This window comes from Otolemur garnettii, unplaced genomic scaffold (genome assembly GCF_000181295.1).
Source record: "Otolemur garnettii isolate 467f Iridium unplaced genomic scaffold, OtoGar3 scaffold00023, whole genome shotgun sequence".
In the NCBI taxonomy this organism is placed as follows: domain Eukaryota; kingdom Metazoa; phylum Chordata; class Mammalia; order Primates; family Galagidae; genus Otolemur; species Otolemur garnettii.
Genome location: NW_003852418.1, coordinates 14,837,804 through 14,859,121, shown reverse-complemented (window position 1 = coordinate 14,859,121; position 21,318 = coordinate 14,837,804). Strand labels below are relative to the sequence as shown.

Genomic DNA, 21,318 nt, shown 5'->3' with positions numbered 1-21,318 from the left:
ATTGTTGTTTTGGCGGGTCCGGGCTGGGGATTCGAACCCGCCACCTTAGGTGTACGTGGCTGGCGCCTTAGCCGGTTGAGCCACAGGCGCCGAGCCACTGGCTGAGTTCTTAACCTGCTTTGGCCATGATCTTAGAGGGTGCAAGTGCATTTTTATCAGTCGATGTGGATGGGGTAGGAATAGTAAGAAAAATAAAAGTACAGAATGACCTATGTCAATATATGTGTATCGACCCTCCTTCAGGGCTTGAGCTTTGTAGTAAAACAAAGTTTAAAAAAAAAAAATCACAATCTGGTTAGGAAATTTTGAGATTCCAGAAAGTATTTTTAGTATCTGGTCTCAGCATTCCTTGTTGCTTGTTTATGAACTTACGTTCCTCTCTAGGCAAATTGGAAGATTCATTATATCTTTAAGAATTAAACAAGCCCCATTTTTCTTCTTGAATCTGACAATGGCTATATGCAGGTGACAGTGCTCTCAGAAGAAGAACAGTGAAGACTTGATGACCGTCTGGTGACCGCCGTTGCCTAGCAAATGGAACCCTTTGTCTAGAGTGACATCCGAGGGGCAGAGGAAACACAGCCTTCCCTTTTATCCCGGGCAGCATGTGGCTCAAATTTCTAACAGATGGAGAGGAGGAAAGTAATGAGTTTCTGTCCCATTCAATGTGCTTCAGACGAATTTTCCCGTGTTCGACTGTACTTGAGGTGCTCATTTTTGGTAAAAAGATTAAAAATAAAATCAGGGACGCACAACGAAGAAACCTAGGTGAGATAAAGTCATCACAAATCGTTCCAAACAAAGCTTTTTTTTAGCCTCAATGAACCTTCCTTGCCTCATATTTTCTGCTTGGATCATGTAGACTTTGCCTAAAGGAAGCCGAAATCCAGTCGACAAATGATAGTCGAAAGAAGGTGCCAGAAATTCCATATGGGCTTTATTATAGACAATCAAATTATGATAAGGCCGCATTATTTTTCATCATGACCAATGATAATCACATAATTCTGTGTACTTCTCTTCGTGTTCTTTGAAGCCAAGGGGAAGGGAAAAATAGAACCTGTTCACACAGAGATGAAAAATAAAAATACCAATGAACCCTTGTTGGCTTAAAAAAAGTTTCCAGGTATTTCCTGGAGAATGTTTCTGCTTCTGTCTAAAATTTCTATTTGCTGAGAATGACTCAGAGGCCTGATGTGAATAGCAATAGCATATTTGTAGTCAAGGACAATGATCACTCTAGGAATAACATGTTTAAGACATACTGTAAACTAAGGGTGGCCCCTGTGGCTCAAAGGGGTAGGATGCCAGCCCCATATGCTGGAGGTGGTGGGTTCAAACCCAGCCCCAGCCAAAAACTGCAAAAAAAAAAAAAACGATATACCATAAACTGGTATCCTAGAGGCTGGATTCTTCTCCCAACTGTGTTTAGTTTGTCCTTTTAATGTTTTTTTAAAAAATTTTAATTAGTTGTGCACATTTTGTTGTAGTCTTCATTTTCATAGGCAATTTACCTTACTTAAAATTTTAAAAATTACGAAATGCTGACCAATTCCACCCAGTAGACACTTGCTGTTTGTATTTTTTTAATGTAGAGTTTCCTTGGGCGTAGGCAACATAAATTCTTATTCCTTCTTTTCTACACAAATGGTAATATAATATACACTCTGTTCTCGCCCATGCTGGTTTCAGTTAGCAATGCTTTGTCTGAACTAACAAAACGTCCTGGTTTGTAACGCCAGCAGAGACCTCCATTGAATGGTTGTACCATAATTTGTTTAACCGGGATCCTATTAATGACCTTGGCTGGTTCCCAACCTTTTGCTATTAACTTCACTGAAATGACTAACCTTGTACATCTGTTATTTCACACATGTGTGGCTTTAGATTGAGAATCAACTCTTAGAAATAGAATCTCTGGGTAAAAGAATATATTCCTTCTTACAGTTTGGTAGATAGTGCCGAATTCCCCTCCACAAGGATAAAATTTATTCTTACGCCTGTCAGCAATGTATTAATGCTTCCTTCACTCGAGCCGGTCAAATGAATGTTTCTATAAATATTCGGGATTTTCCGACTTTTCACTAATTCTTTTCACGACTCCTAGATTTCAAGTCGTAGAAATAAAAGACTTCTCAATCCAAAGTTAAGAGACTTCCCCCACCCTGATGTTTTCTTCTAGTATTTTTATGCGTTTGGATTTTATTTTACTGGAGGGTTGAGTTATGTCAAGTTAATTTTTTTGTTCTCCAGATGGCTGCTCTGTTGGCTTTACAGCTCTGATTTTAAAGTCCTTCTTTCCATATAAGATTTTAGGTGTCATCTTTATCATAGACTAAACTCCCATGTGTCTTTGGGTAAACTATATTGTATGGCTGACAGTAACAAAGTAGAAGAATGGAAAGGAAGAGAGGAGGGAAGTTAGAATGGGAAATGCTTTGGTGAGAAGAGCATGTTTGCTTAGAGGCCTAAAGGACTGGGCATGAGAGTCAGTCAGTTTCGCTGGGAATTTACAGGCTTTGGCCCTTGATGTCATGTTGGAGCCTGAGTTCAAATCCCAGCTCCACTCGACGACCTGCGGCAAGGTAGTTATTCTTCTCATGCATTAATATTCTTTATGCGTCAGTAAAACTGGAATTATTATCCAAATAGTACATACTCCATGGGATCATTGTAAGAATTAAATGAGGTCTTGGTAACTACGTAATCCAGTTCATGTGGTCGCACTCTCATACTTCTGACGTTGGGGATATCCCCATCTCCTACCGGGTATTGGGAATTTGCATCTTTGTCCTCTCCCTCTTCCTTTTTAGTTGTTGCTGTTCTGTCTCTAACCGAGGTTTCTGCAGACTCTTTTCCCCGTCTCTCCCATGATGCCATTGATACCATTCACTGGGCTTCTTATTTTGGTTCTTATATCTTTCAGTTCTATAATTTCCATTTCAGTTCCTCTTTATAGCTTCGATTTCTTTTCAGAGACCTTCTTTTTGTTTCAAGCACATCCACAGTTGTTCAGTAAAGCTTTTTGTTATGGCTGCCTTAAAATGCGTGTCGAATCATTCCAGCATCTCCAGGTTGGCACCTATGACTGATGATCTCTTTGTCATTAACTTTGAGACCTTCTTGGTTCTTGGTATGACAAGTTATTCTCTTTTTCTGTTTCTTTCTTCCTTTTTTTTTTCCAGGTACCCACAACACACAGCTGGGTTCTTTTTTTTCTATTTTTAGTAGAGATGGGGGTCTCTAGGAGTAAGACTCTAGGAGTAAGACCCCCGTCTCTACTAAAGATAGAAAAATTAGCCGGGCGTGGTGGCAAGCACCTGTAGTCCCAGCTACTCAGGAAGCTGAGGCAAGGGATCCCTTGAGCCCAAGACTTTGAAGTTGCTGTGAGTTATGATGATGCCACGGCACTCTGCCCAGAGTGACAGAGTGAGGCTCTGTCTCAAAAAATGAAATAAAATAAAATAAAACACAGCAATAGAAACTAGCCAAAAGAAAACACAGGTATCGGGAGGAGGGCGTATGGGAGGTCGGTGAGCTGAGCACAACTCCATGCAGGGTAATAGATATGCAGCTGGAGTGGATGAAAGTCTCCCGTGGATTAAATCCATTCATTCATCAATCGTTTTTGAGCACCTTCTATGAGTATAAGTCTAATCTAGACAGGGAAAAAACACAAAACGAGTGAGATCTGTAATATAACACACAGCTTCTCAGTCTTGGCCCGCGTGGTACTTGGGCAATACAGTTCTTTGTTTTGGGCTTGGTAGAATGTTCAGCAGCATCTCTGGTTTGTGTCCTGTACAGGTTATCCCCTGTGACAGACAAAAAAAAAAAATGTCTCCAGACATCACCGCTTGTCCCTGGGGGAAGAGGGAACCAGTGATATGTTGGAAGAGCAGTAGGTTAGGGAAAAAAAAACAAAATAAGGCAATTAGCAGCAACAGGGCACAGAAGGGTGGAAAGTACAGTGGGGAGTAAGGAAAGAGGTCCAGATAAATGTGACGTGTGACAAGCTTTGGAGGAGTGAGGGAGGAAGCAGAAGCTCCAGCTCACAGAAGCTGAGGGAGGAGCCTGCTGGGCATGTTCAAAGAACAGCAGGGAGGTCTCTGCCCCACAATAGAGTCAGCTGGGCCACCAGTAAAGGAAGACAAGGTCGGGAAGACAGACAGGTGAGTGGGAGAGAGGGTGTTCTTCCTCGGGGAGCAGGGAAGGCCCTGTTATCACACAGCAAGCAAGGCCGCTCAGATAAAAACAGCCACTCGTGTCCCCACTTGCCTACCACGTGGCCTGGGACACTGTGAAAAACCCCTTTGGGCCTCAGTTTCCCTATCTGTAAAATGCCTCCACGATCTCTGCAAAGATCAAATTAGATAACAAGTCTGTGAGGGCATCTCATAATTCGGCGAAATGGACATTCAGTTCCGGCAGGCCCAACTCAAAATCCCCAGATTTGCCCCCTCGAAAGCTGTGTAATCCTGGACAAGTAACCTAACCTCTCGGAGGCTCATCTCATTGTTTGAAAAACTACTAGTTGCAATATCTGTGTTAGAAAATGGTTGTGAGGGTTAAGTGGCGTAAATGTAATGCACTTATCTGTGCAGTGGTTTGCATGTTGTAAATGTGAAATATCTGAAGTTATCTATTATTCTATAATAAATAATGGCACATTTAGATTAGATGACCTTGTTCAAAGTATACCAGTTTAGAAAGAGAAAACACTGGTATACATGTGGTACTTAATAACCAGTCATTGAAACGAGTTAAATTGTCCTTGAGCACCAAGGGTAGTCAACTGGTCTATCAGTTATACCAGCTTTCCTGATGCCACCAATCCAGGAGGAGGAAACAGAACCGGAAATCTGGGTGCAAGGCTACCATACCCCCCTCCACAGTGGGGGGAAGTAATCAAGATACACAGAAATCCTAAGGGTTCACTGGCTTCTCCCAGCTCACCCACAGGAATTGTCAGAAATCCTCATGAAGAAATAAAAGAATTTCCTGCTGGGCGCGGTGGCTCACACCTGTAATCCTAGTTCTCTGGGAAGCCAAGGCAAGTGGATGGCTTGAGCTTAGGAGTTTGGGACCAGCCTGAGCAAGAGTGACACCCTGTCTCTACTAAAAATAGAAAAATTGGCTGAGTGGGGTAGCAGGCACCTATATAATCTCAGCTATTTAGAAGGCTGAGGCAAGAGGGTCGTTTGAGCCCAAGAGTTTGACATTACTGTGAGCTTTGAGGCCACGGCACTCTACCCAGAGCAGCTGAGTGGGACTCTGTCTCAAGAAAAAAAAGGATTTTCTTCCATTCTGCTCAAACTCAGGAACTGACTGTATGAGGGGCAAGAAGAGGACATGGGGAAGGCCGGAAGGCTGAACCCTAAGACCATGGGATGAATAAGTGGAGGATGAAGAAGGAAGAGGATGCCCAGACTAGGAGCTGAGCGTCAAGTCAACTTCCCTCCACCCACCGCCGGACCAAGCCCCCACCCTCAGGCCACTCCCCACGCACCACCCTGGGGGCCTGGGACTGTTTTAGTCTCCCCTGCCCCCCACCCCCAACGCACTAAGCAACTTCTAAGATCCCAAGGGGGGCCAGCAGGATCATTCTAGTGAAATCTAATGTTTTATAAGAATATTTATCAAGTTTTAAATTCATCTGCCTCTTGACCCAGAAATTTCACTCTTAGTAATTTTCCCAAAGAAAACATAGACACACATGAATGATTAAAAATAAACGTGTGGCACGTCCATTCCAATGCTGCGTACAACCCCCTCGATGCAAAACTATCAGCACCATGAATGGTCATCAATAATGATAGCAGGCAAGAAACAAGGTTATGGTCAGGTGAGGGAAGAGTGCCCTGGAGACTCATCATGCAGGCCGGGCGGTGTGGCCATGGGGAGAGGCCTGTGCTGTTTTTATTATATGAGAAAAGCAAGTTGACCGATAGCGCCACCCCATCTCTGCCAGATTTTCATCTGTTTACATCCATCATCTATGGACTAGTCACAGGACACACATTTTCTGAATGGCTGGGCTTCACTGTCCTGGGTACTTGAGAGAAGCACTGTGCCTGGTTGGTACCGCACTGTGCGTGTTGAGGGTACCGTCTAATGGGGGTGTGAGGAAAGTCACACGAACTGAGCAAGGGAACAAAAATGCTGTCATAGCAAAGAGGCAAGGTGCCATGGTGGAGATGATAAAAGGGGAGCACTGCGGGGGGGGGGGGGGGGGGGGGTTAGGGATGATCTCCCCAGAGAGGTGGCACTTGAGACGGGAAGGACAAAGGGAAATTACCTGCAGGCGGCCAGAGGGCAGCATGTTCCAGACAGAGCCAGGAGGTTGGAAATGCCTTAAGGAACCAAAAGAAATCTAACCAAGGCTCAGCACCTGTGGCTCAAGTGGCTAAGGGGCCAGCCACATACACCTGAGCTGGTGGGTTCGAATCCAGCCTGGGCCCGCCAAACAACAATGACGGCTGCAACCAAAAAATAGCCGGGCGTTGTGGTGGGCGCCTGTGGTCCCAGCTACTTGGGACGCTGAGGCAGGAGACTCGCTTGAGCCCAGGAGTTGGAGGTTGCTGTGAGCTGTGATGCCACGGCACTCTACCCAGGGGGACAGCTTGAGGCTCTGTCTCAAAAAAAAAAAAGAAAGAAAGAAATCTAGCCAAAAAATGGACTGAAAGAGGCCAGGTGTGGTGGCTCACCCCTGTAATCCCAGCACTCTGGGAGGCCAAGGAAAGTGGATCAACTGAGCTCAGGAGTTTGAGACCAGCCTGAGTAAGAACAAAATCTCATCTCTTCTAAAACTAGAAAAACTAGCAGGGGGTCGTGGTGGGCACCTGTAAGTCCCAGCTACTCAGGAGGCTGAGGCAGGAGGATCACTTGAGCCCAGGAGTTTGAGGCAACAGAGTGAGACTGTCTCCAAAAAAATAAATAAATAAAAGGGGGAGTGAAGGAGAGAGTGGTACAGAAAGGGCGGAGACTTCAGCAGGGCCAGACGAGGGGGACATGGAAGACCCTATGTCAGAGTTAGGGCTTGGGTCCAGGCCCTTCAGAAGCCACTGGAGGTGGCAGGAGCGGGAGGGTGGAGTCTGTTGGGTAAAAAACGGATCGTAGGAGCGAAGAGCCCAAGAAGACAGGTCAGGGGACCGTTGCAGTGGGAAGGCAGAGAGACGAGGACATGGATAAAGTATCCAGAAGGCACCCTGCCCTCCTGGGGAAGGGGAGAAAATCTGTCCCCAAATCCCATCCCTTGCACCAGTAAATTCCCAGATCCCCCAAAAAATGAAGAATAGTTTTTTGAAATACCAGCCCTGGTTTTTATTTTTATTTTTTCCATCGTTGATGCAATTCACGCCTGTGGGGATGATGGCAAACAGGATAGAGTTATTGCTGAGGATAACGTACACATCCCTAGACAAGGAGACCACGAAACGTCTTACACAACCTCTTTGCAGAATGGGGAGAAAAGGGTTTTTGTTTGGAAGGCAACGTGCACTGCTGTGTTTATGACCCTCCACCCGACCGCCAGTGCTGAGTATGTTAGAGAGAGGGTGTAAGAAGGAAGAGCCGCTCTCATAAGCTCCCGATTGTTCTGTAGGCTCGTGGGCAGAGGAAACACGGCTGGAATTAGGGGGCAAGGGAGAAAGGGGCGTGAGGCAGGAACAGCGCTCTGAGGGTTCACATTCATCAAGGGGCGACTGGGAAACTCTGCTTCGCTCCTAGGACTTAGTCGGAGGCAAAGGAAAAGAAGAAGAACTAGGAACCGTGAATTGTTCTGTCCCTGGGGACACAGAAGGGCCGGACATTGCTAAGGACTCCCGGACGACGGAGGCAGAGGAGAGTGAAAATTCCATCATGAGTTTCTTTAAAACTCTGGTAAGCACTTGTCTTCCCTCTTCCCTCAATTCTTTTGCTCAAAAGTCACGTTAATGCTAAGAGGAGTGCGTGTTTGAGCGTGATGATGCGAAAGGGATTATCTTCACGGTGCAGCTGGAACACGGGAGAGCAGGAATAGGGGTGCTCTGTACCGGGTGGGGGGGCATCGGGCTTTCAGAGAGGGAGGCTTAGAGCTGGGAACCGTGGTCTGAGCAGTAGGCGCCAAAGCCATGGGCCAGGAACCGCCTTGTGATGGAATTCTGTTGCAATTGGCTGTTAGATGGCCAGTGATCATAAAAATAATTGGAAAATAATCTCCAGTTGTGTTGTTGGCCTCTCAAAGCAGTTTTGCCACTTACAAGGCAAACAGAACACTGCAGAAATCACTTCCCACCATGTTACGTCAAAATCTGCCCCTTCGTGCCTTCACATTGCTTATTTATTTCTGAGCCCCAGGGCAGAGCACATGCCTGGCACATGTCAGACACTTAAAAAAAAAAAAAAACAAAAAAAAACAAAAAAAAACTACCACCTTGATAAATGAATGTGTAATTAAATAAACACCCTAAGATATATTTGGGGTGGCTCGGCGCCTATAGCTCAACTGGCTAAGGCGCCAGCCACGTACACCTAAGGTGGCGGGTTCGAATCTCCAGCCCGGGCCCGCCAAACAACAATGACAGCTGCAACCAAAAAATAGCCAGGTATTGTGGCGGGCGCCTGTGGTCCCAGCTACTTGGGAGGCGGAGGCAGGAGACTCGCTTGAGCCCAGGAGTTGGAGGTTGCTGTGAGCTGTAATGCCACGGCACTCTACCCAGGGGGACAGCTTGAGGCTCTGTCTCAAAAAAAAAAAAAAAATATATATATATATATATATTTGGGGCTACTTCCAAATATCAAGACTGACTTCAAAAGATAAAACAATGAAAGTCAAGAGAATTGGCAACAGGGCCTCACTGAGTAGGGCGCCAGCCCCATATACCGAGAGCAGCAGGTTCAAACCCAGCCCTGGCCAAACTGTGAGAAAAAAATAGCCAAGTGTTGTGGTGGGTGCCTGTAGTCCCAGCTACTTGGGAGGCTGAGGCAAGAGAATCACCTAAGCCCAGGAGCTGAAAGTTGCTGTGAGCTGTGATGCCACAGCACTCTACCGAGGGTGACTAAGTGAGACTCTGTCTCTAAAAAAAAAAATTAAGAAAATGGGCCACAAACTCCAAAGGGTTATGCATATGTTTGGGGTAATGATATAACTTATGGAAAGTTTGTGATCTTCCAAGAGGCAATTTTGAATGTGGTCAAACTCTTGATGAATGGCTAAAATGAGATGCATTTCGTTGTAAGATATTAATATGGTAACTTTGCTGTCACCCAGCGCTCCTCGGGTTTCTGCCGAACTGAAAGTATATTTCTCATGTTATCCTTTACCTGTATGGTTAACTGGGTCACTCTGAAGGATTTTTGTATCTAAGGAAATGAAAATGACCTTCCCGGGCCATGATTGTTGATGTTTGGTTTTCTTGTCCTTTTAAGGTTTCACCTAACAAAGCAGAAACAAAAAAAGACCCAGAAGACACGGTAGGTGTTTTGAAGCATGTTGATGTCCGAGTTTGCACATAGACTTGGATTTGAATTTCTGTCTGCTTGTTTGTTTCTTGAATATATAAGCATGTATATACAGCAGGTACCAAAAAAAAATGTATACACTTTTAAAGCAATGTTATCTATGTGTAACTTTTTGAAGTTGAGTTGAAGGTGCTGGTCCCATGTCCCTAGACAGGCTACCTACATCCATTTCACCAGCAATTCCTACTCTCTTGGGGAATGGTTGATCTTATTCCCAATAAGATGTCTTAAATGGTGTATGCATTTTCGGTACCCTCTGTATATACAGTTAGCAATTAATAGTGCTGTCATTAGTGGTGGTGTAATGACAATGAAGCTTTCAAGCTTCTAGTGGGAGGCTATGCTGATTGGATATGCTGATTCTGTCGAAATAATGTCACAATAGCCACCTTCTTATACAGAGTAAGAGGAGAATGGTCCTAATCATATCATCATGTTAGTGTTTTTAGTTGTGTGAGAAGAGACCCTGGAATAGAAGTGTAGGAGAAAAGACTCCCTGTAAAGTAGAAGAAAGCTGCTATATTTTTTGTTTTCTAAAAAATACCTATTTTGTTGCTTGTGTCATTTGAAAAAAACTCAATCTCCACTGCAAAGGCGGTTGTTTGATGAGCTAAAGTCACCGCTGTGGGGCCCTTGCCAAGTGGAAGGCCGTGGAGAGGGGTTAGGCTGCTCTAGAGAGCTTGGATTTTTACTGTCACCTTAGAAAATCAGCCAGTTCCCCTCAAAATACCTTTAGTTTAAAACAACTTCCTCCTAAGGGTGTTTTCCCCTTACACATGACCGGGCCAGTTGCCTTTAGCAGAATACGTGGTTTGGATGTCACAGAAACCATGGGGACAGTTTAACTTGATGACAGATAAGTGTCTTGGGTCCTCTGTTTTGATAATGCAAAATGCATTGAAAGACATGGGGCTCAAACGCGTGGCTCGGCCAGCTCCGCACATCTGCTACCCATATCGGAAGGCGTCGGTCTTGAATAAAGCAGCCTGGGTTTGGTCTCAGAAGACCAGTCTTTGAGCTCCAGTTTTGCTACTGGATAGAACTGTGACTGTCCCCTGTCTGAACCCAGTTCTGTAAAATTGGAACAATAAAAATTCTCTCTCCTGGACCCCAGGATTGAAAGGTCTGACCAGGCCTTGTAAACTGTAGAGCTCTGTTTAAATGTAGCTGATCCCTGTTTTCATAATCACGTGCCGGACTGGTTGAACACTGTGATGACATTTTATTACGTCAGTGGTTCGTCTAAGATTTTCATCTTCCATTGGGAAAAAAAAAAATGTACAGCTGAAGCATCTACATGGGTTTCCCTATCAAATTATCCATTTGCTACAAAGTCACTGGGTCAAGTTCGATGAATGGTTGAGTCACTGTGTTTCTCTTTGGGTTCTGTGTTTTGCAGTGTTTGAAGCCACATGGTGGAACAGAATGTAAACAGTGGGGTATGTGGGTGTGTTGTGTGGCTTCCCACGAGACCTGATGTACTCCATCTAGGCCGATCATGCACCCAGACTCTTCCCTGACCCAGAATGTGGCCCTGGCTGGATGTACTTAGCTGATAAAATCTCTCTAACTTGCCCAGAGAGCTTTGGGGTCACCCCTGGTGCATCTGGGGTCTCAAAAGAGGATTCTGTGAATGTCTAGGACTCCCCCAAATAGACCTCTTTCTGTCATCTTTTCTACTGGTGTCCTTGGACTCGTGCATTTGAAAAATCCGTATCATTTCTTAGCACGTTTCCTGGCCCCCACAAAATGCCCTGCCCTGTGTAACTGGAGTCAACAATCTCAAGTGGTTGTTGCTGGGCCGTTTCCATTTCAATCTCCGTCATGCACAGATTTAGCTCGGTGGACTGGTTCGTGCTAGACGCTTCCTTTGCCTGGGAAATCTGCCCATCTAGAAGTGAACTGAGATCTTTCCAGGTGATAATTACTCCCTTGAATGTTCTAATACTGGATTAAAAGAGAGAGGTTTGAGAATAAAAGCTATTCAGTGACAACGTTTGCCTTGATTCCAGGGTGCAAAAATAAATCATTGTCTGTAAGTCTTCTTCTCTTTCCTGTGTGACAATAGCAGTTAGATATTTATTTTTAAAAACCTGTCACGTAGAGACTGCCTTATCTTCTTTAAAAAAATTTTCATCAAGGTATTTTAAGTCTCAGAGATGGAGATTAAACGTCCTATTATTTGTCTTTAGCAAATGGAGTTACAGAGACTTTTTGTCTGGTTCGGTTTGGGTTTGGGGGTTTTGTTTTATTTTTATTTTTCTGAGGTGTGTTAATCTGGGTCATTTAAATAGGTCACCCTGTTGAATATCGGTGTGAACCTGAAGTTGCCCGAGAAGGTGCTGCTTAGCAAATTGTCTTTGAGAGTTTAAAAAAGGCAAACAGGCACACCACAGTGTTTTGTGGTTAGGGGATCAGGGTGGTCGACCAGGAGTTCCTTGTCACAGTATACTCAAGCACTTAAAAAATGGATTTTGTTTAAAAACAAAGTTCTAAGGCAGTAACTGCTGTTGCCCCCAAGGCATCCAAAGCAGAGAGTGTGTGTGATGGACAAGCCGGTCAGAAGACCTCGGAGATCCAGGCTAAAGGCACCAGGAAAAAGCACCTGGATAGCCCCAGGCTAGGACTTGCCTTTAGAAAATTCTTTAGGCACAAGGTCTGTATCTTATAAACTAGGAGGGGAAAGAAGAACCCTGGTCCTTAGCCCACGAAGCATGCACCATCCGCAGCCCGCTGGCTCCTCTCCAGTGGAAGCAGAGCCTTGGGTGGCTGGGATTAGTAAGGGGGATAAAAAGGGATGTGAATCACACTTCCATGATTTTTCGGTTCCTATAGTTATAAACATCTCAGAGTGGTTTCTCGCTCGTGTGGACCAGGGTTCTGAAAGTACGACTCTAACCCAGTATTTCCCAAATGTCGGTCGTTTGCATACCACCCTTTTTAGTACTTGATATTTTTATAGTGAAATTGAGCCATTTTTTATTTAACACACGAACTGCTATGTCAGTTGTATGTAACTCACGCTGGTTTAGGGCCCAGGGCCTTGTGAAGCTTATCAAACCCACAAGTCTCTTGACCTTGGGAGCTACATGGTGTGCAGGCAACTCACACTGCCGTGTGGTAGCTTACCTATTATGTGATGGTGGCCTCCTGAGCAAAACAATAAAAGATAACAAGTATTTATGAAATTAGAAAGGATTGTTTTGTTTTCAAAGTCTTTATTCTATTTGGCCCCAGGGAAAGAAAATGTTTTTTCCAGTGTTCTAGTCAATGAGTAAAATTTATCATAAAAAGAGACTTTATATTACATGCAGAAATCAAAATTATTTTTCAGAAGGCAAAAGAGACCATTTGTATGGCTAACAAGAAAGTACTTACATTCTAGCCGCCTCATTTGTGTTAAGCTCTGAGTCTGACGCTCTTTCTAGCTTAAAGCCAATGTATTGGCCGATAGTAGAAAACTGCTACATACGTACCAGCGTCATCTGAGACTTTCCCAGGATGTTATTAGAAGGATTAAATGACAATTGGAAAAGTATTTCCACTTAATGTTATTTAATGTTATATCTCTGTACAATCTAAAATTATCTCTCATCTGCCAGTGGTATGCTTTCAACACTTTGGGATATACTCTTCTAACCTCAGGGTAACAATTGTATCTTTCTGTGGTCTGTTTCATGCATTCTCAATATTAACTAAGCTGATACTGAAGCCAAATGAAATCCCCAGGCAGAAAAAAAAAAAAAAAGGCAGTGAATGAAGGCAGAGCCTATCATATCTCCATGTCCTTGGGAAGTTCAGACAATGTTGAAGTCGATTTTGGAGATATTACACTTCTAATGTCTAAGAAGATACCGGTGTGTCTGAAACCATCAGTTTAAAAGATCCCTGAATTGGGTCTACTTTCTTAAAAATTTGCTAAAATATCAACCACTGCCCTGGTGTAGTGGCTCACACCTGTAATTGTAGCACTTTGGGAGGCTGAGGGAGGTAGATTGCTTGAGCTCAGGAATTTGAGACCAGCCTGAGCAAGAGCAAGACTCTGTCTCTACTAAAAATTAGAAGAACTTGGGTGGCGCCTGTGGCTCAAAGGAGTAGGGGGCTGACCTCATATGCCGGAGGTGGTGGGTTCAAGCCTAGCCCCGGCCAAAAACTGCAAAAAAATAAAATAAAATAAAAATAGAAAAACTAGCCAAGTGTGGTGGCAGGCACCTATAGTCCCAGCTACTTGGGAAGCTGAGGCAAGAAGATTGCTTCAACCCAAGAGTTTGGGATTGCTGTGAGCTATGAAATGAGGGCATTCTACCCAGGATAACAAAATGAAACTCTGTGTCAAAAAAACATAAAAAGCCAACTACTGGCGCGCTCTCTCTCTCGCTCTCTCTCTCTCCTCCTTCTTCCTTCCTTCTCTGCTCTCTTTTCTCTCTCTTCCCCCCTGGCTCTTATCTACTCTCTCTTTTCTCTTCCCCACTCTCCTTATCTCTCTCTCTCCTTATCTTTCTCTCCTCCTCGGTGCTGCTCTGCAGCCTCCCTCCCCCCACCAATAAAGACTTTTCGTAGGAAAAAAAAAAAAAAAGGCCAACTACTTTCCACCCAGTTGAATGAACGTATTAATAAAACATCCCTAGATGGATATCGTAGTATCAGAACTGTACATGTAAATAAGAGCTCCAGAGAAAATTGTCATGGCTGAATCTGTATTAAAAAAAAACTGTGGCTCGGCACCTATAGCTCAACCGGCTAAGGCGCCAGCCACATACACCTAAGGTGGCGGGTTCGAATCCCCAGCCTGGACCCGCCAAAACAACAATGACGGCTGCAACCAAAAAATAGCCGGGCGTTGTGGCGGGCGCCTGTGGTCCCAGCTACTTGGGAGGCGGAGGCAGGAGACTCGCTTGAGCCCAGGAGGTGGAGGTTGCTGTGAGCTGTAATGCCATGGCACTCGACCCAGGGGGACAGCTTGAGGCTCTGTCTCAAAAAAAAAAAAAAAAACTGTGTTGTGAAGCCACCCTGTAATTTCCATACTGGCTTTGTTTCATAAAGAAACGGTGATAAGTATTGGAGTGGGGGGGGGGGGAATTAAAATAGGGTTCAGTGGAATATGGAAGACAAGTTTAACTCCCACTTGGAGCGTTTGTGAGGAGAGTCCTGGAAAGTTTGATAAGTGCGTGACCTTCCCCGCAGATCAGCATTTCATTATGACATTCGTTTTTCCATGCACTGCAAAATTTCACGTCTGCAGTATCCATTGCCACCCATAAAAGGGCCACCCAAGTTTGATGTTGTTATTCCCAGGGCTCCCCAAAATCATTGCCCTCAGATCCTGCCTCTGAGGTACATGGGGAAGAATATGATTCTGAAATACTAGGAAGACGGAGGGAAAGGCGTCCTTTCCCGGATTCTGTAGTATAGACACAAGGACAATAGGGTTTTGCCTTGAGTTACACGCAGTGCACTCAGCTAAACGTGAATTAAAGTATAGGGGATGATTCCCAAATGTTCCAGCGTCTTTTGGGCAGCAATTTGGTAGAGCTCATTGGCTTTTACCTCAGCCTACGATGGTTTATTTCTTTTCCTTTTTTGATTATTCAGTTGTCTATAAAGTTAGCCAAATAAGCCTGTTAAATAACCAGTCTGATTCTACCAATAACCCTTGCTGCATGATTGAAGGAGGTGTGATACCCTGGGTTCCACCAGGGGGTTGGAGCTCAAAATGGAAAGGGGAGAAATTCAAGCAAATTCAAAGATAAACACTATCTTCTAGCTTTGCTGTTAAAAAATAACAACCATAATATAATATTACCAATTTTGGTTAACTCCTGGGCTTACTTCTCTACATCTCAATTTTCCCTCCTATAAAAGGAATTTTTTTTTTGCTTATTCCAGATTTAGAAGCCTGGAATCAATGCATGAAATATGTTTATTGTTATAAACGATCAGAGCATCAGAGTTCCTAGCTGAGTCTGCATCTTGGCTTGATCATATATGTCTCAGAATGAAACTTTTTCACGTGGCCTCCAACTTTGGTGCCCACGTGCCCACGTGGAAGGCATTGTCTTAGAATGTTTCTCTCATGCCCTGACGTGCTCTCCTCTCAAGCTTTCCCAATGCCCTGACGTGCTCTCCTCTCAAGCTTTCCCAATGCCCTGACGTGCTCCCCTCTCAAGCTTTCCCAATGCCCACCCTCTCTGCAAGGCAGGTGAAACTTTATAACTGGCTCATGGGATTCCTACGCTCTGCCTCACATCCATTGCGTGGGATTCTTGGTATCAGGAACACCTGCATCTTACTAACATCTCCTCTGTCCTGCATCCAAATGTGGAGACACATCATACACTTATTAAGAAGGTAAAGTTATTTGCATTGCAATCTCCAGATGGAGTCCCTTTGAATTTCATGCGCAGGGTCACCAGATAAAATAGAAAGAGTTAAATTTGAAATTTAGATAAACAAGGAATTTTTTTAGCATAAATATAAATATGTTCCATGGAATACTTGGGATATATTTATACTATAACATAATTCTTTGCTGATCTGAAATTCATTTTTAATGGAGCACCCCATATTCTCATTATTTGCTAAACCCGACACCCCTCTTCCCGAGGTTATCTCTGAAAACATGGTTAGAATTTCTGTAGTCTCCTCTGAAAAGCAAAGAGAACATTATGCTGGTTAATGGGGGCAGCACTCCATTTGGGGGACTTGGTGAATGAGGTGGGCAGGGCGTGAGAAGGCCGATGGTGCTCCGGTGGGGACAAGCAGCCGGTGAGGGAGGAGGGGCTGGCTGGAAGCATGGCAGGCAGGGTCTGGAGTTCATGTCGCACACTGTACCAGTGACCGACTGGATTATCTGTTTTGTGCCAGACACAGGGCCTGATGGAAATTGGGGATGTAATTGGAGACCAAGACCCTTTTACCCTTGAGGAGCTCAAAGTCTAGCAAGGGAGATGCATATTCCACAATCATGCAACTATACTAGAGTCCTATTATGTTGCTATAAATATAATATTGTCATGCCCTGGTGATGTTTTTCAAGGGCCTCTTAGTATCTTCCCAGTGTAAACAGAAGAAAAGTTGCCATTTCTTCATGAAACTGATCCATGCAGATGTGTTTTCCTCATTATCAGTCCCTACCATGATGCCTTTCACCCCCAGTCGCCCTTTCTGAAAGAAATTTTAACATAACAAACACAACGCATGTCTGTTTAAGGACTATAATCCTTTTGAGGGCTACAGAGCATGTTAACATCTCATTTTTTTTAACCTCCTTCCCAAGGACAAAAGCAGCATCACGTGACCCCAGATCTCCTCCCCCTTGGAGGGGTATTGTCATCGTTGAGAAGGACAGTGTAAACATTTCCATCCCTCATTGTGTGGGCCCCAGAGGTTAAGGTCACTTTGATTCTTTGGAAATCGTGTGGTCTACAGTCACTGTCAGTGCCTGGGTTAGGGGATCACAGTCCCTGGATTTAGCTGTCAGCTCTGCTCCATTCTAGGCATGACTGTGGGCAAGTTACCTGACCACCGAGCACCTCAATTTCCCTGTCTGTAAAATGGACATAATAATTAGTTCCTTCCTCTTAGGAGTATTGCTAGAACATTCTATGCTTAGAATGGTGCCTGGCACTGTCACCTTTGATTGTTATTACTAAATCAATGTTTACAGTTGAAAATATGCCTCAAGAAGGCAGCATTGGTTCAGGGAGACTTGGGAGAGAGACCCAGAGGAGACTGTGGTGAAGTCAGCCAAGGATGTAATGCAGCAGTGAACTGGAGCTGTCCCAGAGAAATTCAGAAACTGGATCTGGGGGGAGGGGGCTTTCTTTGTCACCCCATGGGACTCTGGTCAAGTGAGCTGAGCGATTATCAAGGGGCAGCCTTGAGCTGGAGAAATAGTTGCATCTAAGGAGCATAAAAAGCCGAGAAACAGGAAGCCGCAAAGCTGCTGAGCCCTTACTGCAGTGAGGCGGGCAGGGTTAGTGACCAGACCCTTACGCAGAGGCAGAGGGAGGGCAGCTCCTGTCCCCGGGTGCTTGGTCTAAAATGGGCCCCGGAGCAAATGGGGATTCTCCAGGGAAGCAGGGGGCAAGGTGGATGTGGGGAGGTAGCCCCTCTCGACCGCTCCTCCCTCAGACCTCTTGCCAGAGGACCACAGGGCAGCTGTTCCCTGTGCATGGAGCACACTTCCTTCCTCCCCAGTTAATTCCCAGTCACCTTTCCGATGACAGCGTGGCCGTCCCTCCCTCAGTAAAGCCTTCCCCATTGTCATGAGTTGGTCCAATTCCCTAATTTAGATTTTTTTGTAGGGGTAGTGATGAAGCTTCCTTTGATGAAGCTTTCATGGTGGAGAGTAAGGCCCACATCTGAAAGTAAAGACATGGGGCTTGGGGCCAGGCGTGGTGGCTCACACCTGTAATCCCAGCACTCTGGGAGGCCGAGGCGGGTAGACTGCCTGAGCTCAGGAGTTTCAGACCAGCCTGAGCACAAGCGACACCCCCAATCTCTAAAAACAGCTGGGCTTGTGGCAAGTGCCTATAGTCCCAGCTACTCAGGAGGCTGAGGCGAGAGGATCGCTTGGGCCCAAGAGTTTGAGGTTGCTGCGAGCTGTGGCACCATGGCACTCTACCAAGGGTGACAAAGTGAGACTCTGTCTCCAAAAAAAAAAAATAAAAAGGAAAGAAATGGGGCTTAGGGATGCTCTTCTAATTCAAAACCCTTTCACCGAGTTCTATTCATGCTGCCTTATACCATAGATGAGTGATCCCCCAAAGCAGAGTATGGTAGAAAAATTTCTTAACTTCTATTATAATTATAGTTTAATCCAACTTTCATTTCTAATTTGGATTAGTAAAACAATGCATGTTTATAATATATATACCACTAAGTATGTGGGAATTAGGGGTGCATGCTCAAAATGTTTTTGCTGATGGGAACATGGTCAAAACCGTTTGGAGATCAGCAGCCTCCGCAAGCAATCTCCATCCTAACAGCTCAGCACCTCTCACACGCCTTCCTGCCTCATGACTTACTTACATGAACATAACTGACAATGCTGCTATGTTAATTTTGACCTTTTCTAGGATTTTAACATAAATCCACATTTATGTAATAGACGTGTAGAAAACACAGAAAATTATAAAGAAGAAAATTAACATCATAACCGCAGCCCATGTTTATTAAAAAAAAAAAAAAAAAGACCTTTCACTTTGGAAATCTTGATGCCATTTTGAATGTTTTTAACTCCATAGGGTGCTGAAAAGTCACCCACCACTTCCACCGACCTTAAGTCAGACAAAGCCAACTTTACACCCCAGGAGACCCCCAGGGCAGCCAAGAATCCCAAAGGCAGCAACTCTTCAGGTCACGTGCAATCTGCGACGTCCCCTGAGACGGTGAAGGAAGGTGTCAAGGAGAAATCGGGACCCACCTCTCTGCCTCTGGGCAAACTGTTCTGGAAAAAGGTAAGTCTGATTTTCAAGATCTAGAGAGTCCCTTAGAGCTGGGATGAGTTGAGAAATTATTTCTATGGGGCCAATCATTGAACCTAATAGTGTATGGAGGGGTTTTTTTGGTTATTTTTATCCATTTTCTTCAAAATGACAAACTCACCACTGAGTTGAGGCTTTCTAATGCCCTCCTGGGAAGAATGAAACTCCGATCGTGTTATCAACATGTGTTTCTCGGGAAGAAAAGGCAATGAACGAGTGGACTTGTTCATTCTTTGAATGACTCCAGTGAGTGAGGGAGGGTTGTGGCATTTCACAATTTCATTTTCCTTCTAAAATGGCGTGTGACTTGTGTTCCCCCCAGCTTTCTCTGAGCGCTCTCAAGCTCCCCGGGCTCTGGGTCTTTGCTTCTCCCTGGCCAGATAGAATCAGTCATTACCAAACACTAAGTCTTCATTCCCCTCTAGGAAAACCAGGGCGTCCACCAGTTCACCTCCAGGGCCAGCACGGACTGTGTTCTATGACAGGAAGATTCAAATCACTGCTCGGTATCCCTCCCCGCCCATCTACAATTTAAGTACCCGAGGGAGGTGCCACTCATGGAAATGGTGGGTGAGGCTGAGTCATCCTGACAGCTTTGCCTTAGTCAGCACAGCGAGCAAACCCCAGCAGCCACGCACATTCACGGCTCTCGCCTGTTTTTAATTTGGCCAAAAGATGAGCAAGAAAGCAGGGAGGAGGGGGTGGGCCTCATTCACCCCCTGGCACCATCAAACTTCGTAATTTCATCAAAACACCCATGCCACCTGGCACATCACGAAAAGCAGATGATAAATTCAGATGCCGCTGTGGTTTCAGCTATGCTCTCTCATCCAGAATCCCGCTGGGTTTCTGAGTCTCTTTCCTGTCTGCTCCTGTGGTACAGAAATCGTCCATCTAGCTTATTCCCAGAACACGAACTCCAGTATTTCACGAAAACTTTGGATGATGTCAGTAGACGTTTCTGTCCTAATCTTCCTCCTTCCCCCCACACACCATTACTTATCTTAAAATATCTTCACTAGCAATACGATATGGGGAACAATGTCCAAGCATGTGTTTGCATATGAGCGGCAAGGAAGATGACGCAAGAGACTCGTGTTTGAACATTTTATTCCACTAATTGTACATTCGTACGTATATTCAAAGTGTATTGGAAAAATAGGACTAGCTCATTAAACTTGAGATTTAATACATATTTCCTCGAGGTGAGACTACCTGTATTTAGGAATCTAGTTAAAAGGAAAGTGTTCCATGAAAGATGGCGCTGAGATTAGGTAGATAATGGTAAATGTGGGTCCTCCAAGAAGCAGACAGCAACAAAGAATTGACGCATGATATTTTGGGAGGAAGATAAAGGGGGTGGGTAGAGAGAGCCTTCAGAGCACAGGGAGGGTCTGACATCTGGGAAGGGAGAGAGAGAAGGGAGGAGGAGAAGCTCAGAAGAGCCTGAGACTCAGAGCGGCTCTTAGAGAATGCATCGTCCACTCTGGGAGTTTCCCACTGGACAGGAATGAATGACCTGGTCGGGGTCACCAGGGAGAGCCCAGGCTCGGCACTAGCACTGCAGTGGGAGCTGACGGCATGGCAGGTGGGGACAGTCCTCGTAAATACAATAAAGACGGGCTCGGCACCCATCGCTCAGTGGTTAGGGCACCAGCCACATACACCAAGGCTGGCGGGTTCAAACCCAGCCTGGGCCTGCTAAACAACAATGACAACTGCAACAAAAAATAGCCTGTAGTCCCAGCTACTTGGGAGGCTGAGGCAAGAGAATCGCTTAAGCCCAAGAGTTGGAAGTTGCTGTGAGCTGTGACACTATGGCACTCTACCGAGGGTGCATAGTGAGACTCTGTCTCAAAAAAAAAAAAGCAAAGACCATATGGACACTTGGCTGATGACCGAAGTTTCAGGAATACTGATATAAGCATTACTAGAACCAGACAGATCTGACTTTGGTTCAACACCATGAGCCTCAGTTTCCTCATCTGCAAAATGCAAATAATACTACCAATGTCATAGAAGTGAAGTAAGAATTAAGTGAAATGATGCCAGTAAAACTCCATGTGTATCACAAAAGTGCCTGGGGAACCGTCTTTGCTACCTCTGTGCTCAGGAGATGGGGGAACTAACCAGGCCAACGCTTTGCCTTTCAGTGCTGTCCCAGTCGGGAAGGCTGTAAGTGGTCGGTCAAGTGCTTCCTCAGTGTCTGGAGTCTGTAGGGCACACAGTGGTTCCTCTTTAAAGAAAGTCAGTTTGGGCTCGGCGCCTGTGGCTCAAGCGGCTAAGGCGCCAGCCACATACACCTAAGGTGGCGGATTCAAATCCCCGG

At 45.0% G+C, this 21,318-nt stretch overlaps 1 protein-coding gene across 1 annotated transcript in view; it reads left to right on the top strand.

Moving 5' to 3' along the window:
- BCAS1 (breast carcinoma amplified sequence 1) overlaps positions 1–21,318 on the top strand; it is a 92,316-nt gene that overhangs the window by 33,266 nt on the left and 37,732 nt on the right. Inside the window, exons 4-7 of the mRNA XM_023512022.1 lie at positions 7,729–7,881; positions 9,409–9,453; positions 12,023–12,157; positions 18,750–18,962. Coding sequence (XP_023367790.1) covers positions 7,729–7,881; positions 9,409–9,453; positions 12,023–12,157; positions 18,750–18,962 — 546 coding nt within the window. The remainder of the gene's footprint in view (positions 1–7,728; positions 7,882–9,408; positions 9,454–12,022; positions 12,158–18,749; positions 18,963–21,318) is intronic.